The 9,290-nt window shown below is 47.2% G+C and overlaps 1 protein-coding gene across 1 annotated transcript in view; it reads right to left on the bottom strand.

Moving 5' to 3' along the window:
- Window positions 1-815: 815 nt before the first annotated feature.
- LOC140387187 (cortexin domain-containing 1 protein) overlaps window positions 816-9,290 on the bottom strand; it is a 110,726-nt gene continuing 102,251 nt past the window's right edge. The window contains exon 2 of the mRNA XM_072470169.1: window positions 816-1,938. Within this exon, the coding sequence (XP_072326270.1) occupies window positions 1,705-1,884 (180 nt within the window). The 5' untranslated portion in view covers window positions 1,885-1,938 and the 3' untranslated portion in view covers window positions 816-1,704. The remainder of the gene's footprint in view (window positions 1,939-9,290) is intronic.

The following is a 9,290-nucleotide window of genomic DNA, read 5'->3' as shown; positions in this document are numbered from 1 at the left end:
CCCCTCTGTGTTTGTTTGTCTTGTGTGTGAGGGTAGAGGGTGGGACAATTAAAGGGGGCAGTTAGGTAGCATGTCATTATTCAGTTGTATTTACTAGATAAGTTAACCAGCTGTCTTGACTGAATATTTCTTCATCTTTCATGTTTTAAAGAAACTGCAATTGTGTTTCAACTTCCAAACCTGGTGACTGTAATTATTCAGCAGCTGAGGGCCAAAGATTTTAGTTATTTTTTTAATAAGAATTACTGGTCAATTCATTTGTGTTTTGACTCCGGGGTATGTGGGGTTGGAATTGACCGCACACTTGCCCAGGATGGTGTAATGGGCCTAAAGGGGTCGAGGGATCTGGGGTAAAGAGGGATAAGGGGTATTGAAATTGATGATTAGCCATGATCAAAATGAATGGCGGAGCCGGCTTGAAGGACCGAATGGCCGCCTCCTGCTTTGATTTTCTATGTATGTTTCTACGTATAGCAAATGCGAGTGGATCACAACTGAGGTGAAATTTGCTTGTTCACCACCTGTGATGAGTAGACCACTGAGATAGCCGAGGAGGAGAGTGACCATGGAAGACAAGGTCGTTCCCCAGGAACTCAGTGAGGATGCAGCCAGTCTCCATCTTCAATAACAGGCCTTGACTTCAATAACAGACGGAGCAGGGGTTGATTAAAAGTAAATGATAAATGCAAGAACAAGCCCACTGAAATCACTGGATTCCCGGAAATAAATACAATCGGTATTCCCGGCCTGTTATCACAGAATAAATTAGCCATGGCGAGGTTTTTAAAAATGAAACTTTATTTTTAAGTCTGTCATATATAGATATGGCCATTAGCTCCTCTTCCTTAGTCTTACCATTAGCTATAAGCTGTTATGGGGGTCAGGAGACAGAAACCTTGCAGTTCCGACATTATGGCTGAGAATGCATAGCTGATTATTGTTTACACGCAACCGATGTTTAATTAGTTGTGTATTATCCTCCATTTATGTGGTTTGGTCCAGGGCGTGAATAAACGATGATCGTACCATCAACGATCAATTCAATTGGGCCAACCTTTAGAAAACATTGGGTGTGTCACTGTGGAATGGATCATTCAACCACTCATGTGACAAGATATTCACAGTGTAAACACAAAGCATTATTTTTTGAAAGTACATTACTGATTGAGGCCGTAATGAGAGATTGCAAGGTTACAGGTTAATGAAAGCACCAGCAATTGTAAACAATTTTCAAGAACAGACCAAGATTCCCGTCACACTCCTGTCGCAAGATAAGTACATCTCCTGCAATGCTTCCAGATGTCATTGCTATATATTGCCTATAGAAGAACTGGGAAATTTGTAACACAGGATTTAGCAGGCAGAGTCTAAGGCTTCGTTATATGTCTTTATTTTTATTAGCAGATAATTGATTCGTATTTATCCTACGTTACCCTAACACCACAATCGCTATGTGTAAGATATACAGTTCTATTGTTCCAGTGCATTGTACGATATAAACATGAAAGGTCTTTTAAGACAAACATAATCTTCGCTGAGGCACTTATACACATGCAATTTTCAGTAAACACTTTCACAGAGTTGTACTAATAGGTTCAGTATTTGTAATGAGTCCTATTTGTTCAAGCAGACCAGGCAGCTCAGTGTCTTTATGATGTCGCAGCTGGAGGAATCTCTCTACTTTCCTCTGCCCCGACATGGCGTTCAATCGTCGAGGTGCTGCTCCTCCCAGGTAGATGTAGGGATGGCACTGTAGGGGTCCATGATCACCTTGGCACAACGGATAATCATCAGAATCAGGAAGAGGCACAGAAGGACAAAGCAGGCTAACGTCAATCCTTTGTCCACATCAATGTACATTGGTTCAGGGGTGGCATTCTCCATTGCTTTGGACTTCCTTCATCAGCCTTTCCCATCACTGCTACCATCGTGAAATTCCTGCAAAAAATAGGTTGATTTATTCAGGATTATTAAAGGATACAAAGGTATATTTGTACAGCGACTTTCATGACCGTAAGATGTCCCAAAGTTGAAGCACTTTTTGTTTGAAGTGTAAGCACTGTTGCCATGTAAGACCAACGGAAGCCAACGTTAGCATAGAAAGGTTCCACAAGCAGCAAAATGATAATGAGCAGAGAATTTGTTTCAACATTTTTTTTTTAAAGAGTACCCAATTCATTTTGTCCAATTTGTAGGGGCAATTTAGCGTGGCCAATCCACCTACCCGGCACATCTTTGGGTTGTGGGGGCAGAACCCACGCAAACACGGGGAGAATGTGCGTACTCCACACGGACAGTGACCCAGAGCCGGGATCGAACCCCGGCGCCGTGAGGCAGCAATGCTAACCACTGTGCCACCGTGTTGCCCGAGAATCTGTTTTTGTAACATTGATTGAGGGTTAATCGTTTGTCAGAACAGCAGGGCAAACTCTCTTGCTTGTCTTTGAAACATTGCCCTATCAGGTGCGCTAAGGGGCCAGATGGGACCTCGGTCTAATTCAGTAATGGGCAACCTCGGCTAGTGAGTGTGGTGTTGGGTGCTCTGGTGCACAGATGAGCCAACACAGTTGTATGTGGTACAACTCTATTTTATTTTAACTCTTATAATACAGTTCGTTCTGGATACTCTGCACGTGCTGTCTCCCTGAGTGTGTTTGGTAGCAGATCTGTCCTGGTCCTCCTCTGCAGCTAATACTGACCACCGGGGGTCGTGTCTGTGCTTTTATATCTTTCTGTCATTGGTTGTGGTGTTGTGTGTTCTGATTTGTCTGTTGGTGTGTCTATCATGATGTATGTGTTTGAATATCATGACATCCCCCCTTTTTACAAAGATATGTGCCTACGTGGTGATAAATATAATTGTGTCGTGAGTGCATCTAAGAGTGTGTGTGTGTGTTGTGTACAGCGTGTGTATATGACGTAACTATTTACATGGGGCGATGTCGGGTGCGTCACACTAACAAGGTTGTACCATAACAAAACTTGGATGCGAGAGAAAAAAAAAAACTTGAACATTGGTCCGGTCAGACGATATCTGGAACAATAAACAACAACAGGTTATAATACAGAAGTGTTTGACTTTTTGAACGTATGAACAGCGTTATAAGTCCAGTCTAATGGGTGACCGCCTCAAGAATGGGCTGGTCCTCAAGCCGGTTCAGCTGTGGAGATTTGGGGTCACACTGGTTCACCTTGGACTGTTGGAGGTGATGCTGTTGCCGAAGTCTCTACTTTACCATTTGTTGTACTTCGTGCAGTGCTTGGTTTTTTCATTCGTGCAAATATAACATTCAACATCTTTGTTAGTGGTGCCTTGGCTGTGGTTTGGTTCTGGTGGCGATGGAAGGGGCATGATCCGTGGCATCTCCACGAAGTCATCCTTGGGAACCAGTGGAGGATCCGGCGTGTGCGTACGGTTCAGTTGCGAGCGTGGAAGGCGGCGCAAAGCTCGCTGATTGCGCCTACGCACCAATCCATCCGCCCTGCATGCCAGGAACAAGGTGGAGTCTTTTTTCTTTTTATGTTTGTGGTGGACGGCATCTTGTAGCCGATGGGTCGTTGCCATTGAAGTAGCACCATCACTAATATCATGCAAGGCGATGACTGTGCCAGATGTGGAAGTTGGCCGAGACCGTGCACGCTGGTTCCGGCCACCTGCTGTGCCGGAAGGGCGACTCCGCAGAGAAACATCGAAGCATGTCGCCTTGGAGAGAGAATTGTTGCTCGCATCAACGTCTGGCGATGGCGCGAATTGGTGTGTCCATCTTGGACCGCCGGTGCTGGTTGCCACTGCCGACCCAGTGGGACTGCCACGCGATCCATTCCCTGTCGCCGTGGCATCCGCCGTCACCCTGAGCGTGCCATCACCGAGGCCGCGACACCGCCCGTCCGGAGCAAGGTCTGGCGTGCGCAAATCAGAGTCGGCGCTTGGCTGCTCCCCATCTGGAGTCCGGTCTGCCTTCCGTCGATGCCCCCCGTCCGGAGTCCCAACAGGTTCACTGGAGGCAGCCGAGATTCCCTGAAGCTGCACTTCTGGAGTCGGAACATGCAGGAATGCACCAACCAGTGGAGAGGGTCGAGCCATCGAGGGTGGAAGCGGTGCGCCGCCACCGCAGTCGTCAGTGGTCCCACCGTGATCGTCGAGTGCCTCGGTACGCACTAGGCGAGGTCTGTCACCTTGCACCTTTTGCATGGGAAGTGGGATGCTGTCGTCACTCGTCTCACATCCCGTGGATAGATCCTCATTAGCAGCTTGCTGTTCACTAGGGTTGGGTAAATTGTCAGAGTTTTCATCTGGTGGTGCACACCATGTCGGTGGACTGTCATTGTCTTGCCGTTGTCCTTCATTTGGGCTTTTCTTCTTTGGAATTTTAAATCTTCCCCCAGACATTGCAGAACCTTGTTTATTACCCCCAAATTCTCCCATATGTATGGTCTCGAATATAGGATCCAATGTTTCTATCGACATTGTACTATTTTCCAAAGAACATTCCGTTTCACTTTTCTTCTCAGGTACCTCATATGTATCTTTGTCTAATGTACATGCCTTCATGGTCTCTGGGTCTGATTTTGCTGGGACTGGCATGGTCACAGTCTCTCTTTTACTGTTCTCAATTGCCCACATTATACTCCCCATACATAACTGCTTAATCACTGGGGTTAGTGTGGTACAATGGATAATCGGGTCGACCTTATCTGCATCTTCACCATTAGTGGAAAGCACACTTGGTTCACTTGAAACTGCTGCAGGTTTTAAATTCGTTATCTGGCTACTCGATGTCGGTGTCCTCAGGATTCTTGCTCCAATGTTCTGCTCATTTATCAGTGGAGTGTGTATAGGTTCAATGCAATTAATGTTCCCCTCAAGGTTTGAAGAGTCATTACTGACTAACTGCTGGTCTCCGAAGTTGGGATTTTGCGGCGTTGTGTTGAAGGGAGACATTTGTCCCTGCTGTAGATATGATTCAGGTTGTGTTATTTCCATTACCTGAGGATCACTGTCTTGTCCATTTTTTCGATCCGTACTAAAACACTGGCAATTCTCAGTCTGCTTCTTGCAAGTTAAACATTCAATTAATTTTGTTAGCAAATCCTCAGCATCCTTCTGTGGCCGTGCAGCATTGTTAATCTCTGTTCGGCTATAATGATCCTGAAGGTCAGCGCATAAACCTTTTTTCTTCGGGCTTGGATGAGGCGATTCCTGTGGCTTGTCTTCAGTTGGGCTTGAACAGTCTTCAGCGCTGTGCCCTTCATTGTAGCATGAGAGACCGTCATGGTCATGCTGCTGTGTAGTGGAGCATGGTAGGCTGTTATAGCCTTCTTGCTGTTCACGTGAGCATGGCAGACTTGCATCGTCTGCCGCTGGTTGGTCAGGAGAGGTTGCTAGACCCTCATGGTCTTGTTCCTGCAAGGACTGCACATTGGAGTCTTGCGTTGCTTCTATCGTGGAGGCTGTCCACGAGCTCTCTGTGGAGGCTTGTGACACTGGAGTCACTTCTTGTTCGTGCAAGGACTGCGCTCTGGAGTCTTGCGTTGCTTCTATCGTGGAGGCTGTCCACGAGCTCTCTGTGGAGGCTTGTGACACTGGAGTCACTTCTTGTTCGTGCAAGGACTGCGCTCTGGAGTCTTGCGTTGCTTCTATCGTGGAGGCTGTCCACGAGCTCTCTGTGGAGGCTTGTGACACTGGAGTCACTTCTTGTCCGTGCAAGGACTGCGCTCTGGAGTCTTGCATTTCTGCAATTGTGGAGTCTGTCCACGAGCTTGCTGTGGAAGCTTGTGACACTGGAGTCACTTCTGGTTCATGCGAGGACTGCGCTCTGGAGTCTTGCATGTCTTCTTTCATAGAGTCGGGAACGTTGAGCGGGACGTGGACCACGCTCTGTGTGGCAGCAGGGCGCTCTCCGTGTGCTTGCACCGCTCCCTGTCTGTTAATGTCAGGCTGCAGCATCATCCGGTACTGATAAGTTGGAACGTCATATCTGCTGGATTGAAGATCCTCAAATCCGAAAAATGAATCCGCATCTGCGTCGGATTCAATGTGGGGGCCGCCAATGTGCAATACGAAAGGTTCGTCCGAGTCATAGTCGTATAGGACCACGGAGCTATCATTGGGCTCGCGAGGTCCGAAAACACTGTAAAGATCGTCATCGAAGTATTCGAGGTCGGAATCATCGGCTTGTGCGTAGGTAACTGCTTGTCGGAGGGTTCTTCGGAGGTCAAATTCATCTCCTGGGTCAATTTGCGGCAATGTGCTGTCATTCCAGGTGAGGGAAGGTTGTTTTACAGCTTTAACAGATTTTTGTTTTTTTGATTTGGGACGTTTCCCTTTTAAATTGGATTTGGGACATTTCCCCTTTAAATTGGTGCAGTCTGGGGCCTCTGACATCCTGACGCTCGGTATGTAGCACGTAGGAAGCGACTGCGCATGCTCAGATCGCTGTTCCTTTACCGATGGCCGTTTTCTTGACTGCGCATGCGCAGCATCTCGCGCATGCGCAAACGAAACTTCCCGTTCTGCGCACTGCTCGCGCAACTGTGCTAGCGTGATACCTTTAGCAAGATGGCCGCCAACCTCGACCCAGCCCTCTCTCAGGCCCGGGATTTCGGCCTCTGGGAATTCGGGCTCCGGGATCCCGGCCACGAGGTGAGTACTGCAGCTTTTCTTACCTTTACTTGCCGATTGGATTGCGTTTTCTTCACAGTACTTGGAGAATTTGTCCAGGACTGCCTGGTAATCGTACCTTTGCTGCCTCCTGAAGAACCTGAACCTTGTGAATATTTCTCTTGCCCTTGCACCGGCGATGGTGAGGAGAAATTCAATTTTTTTGCTATCATCCAGGTCTTGGAGTTCAGCTGCCACCAGGAACAATTCGAACCATTGCCGGAATCGCCGCCAGTTTTCGCGGAGATCGCCGTAGCACTGGAGCGGCTGCGGAACCGGGAGCTCTATCATTTTGCCTGGGCACTGCTGGTTGTCGCTGTACACTGAGGTATGCCGGCAGGTATCGATCCACTCCTGTACCATGTGGTGTTGGGTGCTCTGGTGCACAGATGAGCCAACACAGTTGTATGTGGTACAACTCTATTTTATTTTAACTCTTATAATACAGTTCGTTCTGGATACTCTGCACGTGCTGTCTCCCTGAGTGTGTTTGGTAGCAGATCTGTCCTGGTCCTCCTCTGCAGCTAATACTGACCACCGGGGGTCGTGTCTGTGCTTTTATATCTTTCTGTCATTGGTTGTGGTGTGTGTTCTGATTTGTCTGTTGGTGTGTCTATCATGATGTATGTGTTTGAATATCATGACAGTGAGGTGGGCCGCAAGATTGAAACCAGGTTTGTTCACTCACCATGTAACCATGAATAAGATTAAATACATTTAGTACACGCTGAATATTATATAATGAGCTATGCAAATGTTTAATTATTTATATATTTCTGAAACTATCAACTTCAAATGGTAAAAACAAAATAAATATTTACACTTTGGACACAGAGGGAGCGCACGACTCTCGCAGTCAATGTTGTGAGCAATCAGCACACACCTCACTTCACTTTCCCTTGCTTTACGTGCAAATCACTTCAGTCATGCCGGTAGGAAAAAAACTACACGGACGGAAATCAGTGGAATGTGACACCCCTGCGCATGGGCAATGGTTACAAAGTGTCTCGCAGGCCCAGATGGGCCACATGGGGTCCCCGGCCGCAGGTTGCCCACTCCTGATCTAATGTGTGATCTGAGAGATGACACCTTCTGCAGTGGAACACCAAAGTGTTTGTTTAGATTAAAAGCTGAAGTCTTTGGCGTGGGTCTTAAACCCGCAACCATTAATTTCTTGGCCTTTTAGCTAAGATCACGTGCAGGATCAAGCACAAAATCAGGTGCAATGCCTGTTCTTGTCAGCTTGGATCTAGTATGTCTCTGTTCTGGGGACCATGAATTGGGTTAAATTTGAATTTGAATTGGTCTTTGGAGCCAGCAAGGAGATGGATTAAGGGCTTGCCCCGTCCACTCCGCGCATTGGCTTCGTAACTTTGAAAAAGGGATGAAATTTTAATAAAACCCATAACCTTCTGACCCAGGCAAGACTGAGATCTACTGAGCCATGGCTGCTAATGCTCTTCTCTTATTTCTCACGTGTCCTACAATCCTTTCCCAGTTGGGAAGAGAGATTAAACTGACAGCTGGAACTCCTAAACGTTTCCAGGATTTGGCTGCTCCGTGAAACAATTCCCTCTTACTGTGTCTCCACTCCCTCCCCAGTATGTTGAAAGGTGGCTTCCCGTTGTTGGAGAGACTTGGCAGCATGATAGCACAGTGGGTAGCACTGTTGCTTCACAGCTTCAGGGTCCCAGGTTCGATTCCCGTCTTGGGTCACTGTCTGTGTGGAGTCTGCACGTTCTCCCTGCGTCTGTGCCTGCGTGGGTTTCCTCCGGATGCTCCGATTTCCTCCCACAAGTCCCAGAAGATGTGCTGTTAGGTAATGTGGACATTCTGAATTCTCCCTCTGTGTACCCGAACAGGCTCCGGCATATGGTACTTGGGGCTTTTCACAGTAACTTCATTGCAGTGTTAATGTCAGCCGACTTGCGACAATAAAGATGATTAATTAATTAATTAGAACGAGGGGACGCCATTTAAAAATAAGGGGTCTGCCATTTAAGATGGAGATGCGGAGAATTTCTCTCTCTCAGAGGGTCGGGAGTCTGTGGAACTCTCCAGAGGATGGTAGAGGCAGAGTCAGGTGATGAAACCATTAGGAACACACCCAACTAGAGTTATTAAACCAACTTTAATGGTCGAAAACTGGAGGGAATGCGCCAGGAAGTGACTGATTGGCAAGCCGGTGGGCGCGGTCAGAGGTCCATGAAGGGATGGACGAGCCTGGGACCAGGGAGGCATACACAAATTACCTGTGGGCCCACAGAGGTACTCTTGCACCTGCAGTTGGCACAAAGGAACGTTTTAAACATATTTGGAAAGGCCTCTTCGGTTTGGCCGCATCTTGACAACTTAGATATTTGAAAATTTGAGAACAGAGTATTTCACACACCCCATTTTACCAGAAAATCTTGGATCTCCCTGCCTAACAGCACAGTGGGAGTACCTTCACTACACAGACTGCCGCAGGTCACCAATGTTTTCTCAGAGATGAATAATAAATGTCAGTGATTCCAATATTGGACGAATTAATGAAGTAAGTTAAAAAAGACTGCCTGCTCAACAGGATTCCTGAGGCTGGCACTCATGATCTCACACAATTCTTCTTGCTTCAGCTCTCCCTGACTCC

This window comes from Scyliorhinus torazame, chromosome 12 (assembly GCF_047496885.1).
Source record: "Scyliorhinus torazame isolate Kashiwa2021f chromosome 12, sScyTor2.1, whole genome shotgun sequence".
Lineage (NCBI taxonomy): Eukaryota > Metazoa > Chordata > Chondrichthyes > Carcharhiniformes > Scyliorhinidae > Scyliorhinus > Scyliorhinus torazame.
The sequence above is the reverse complement of the archived record's forward strand: the minus strand, read 5'-3'. Positions and strand labels throughout refer to the sequence as shown.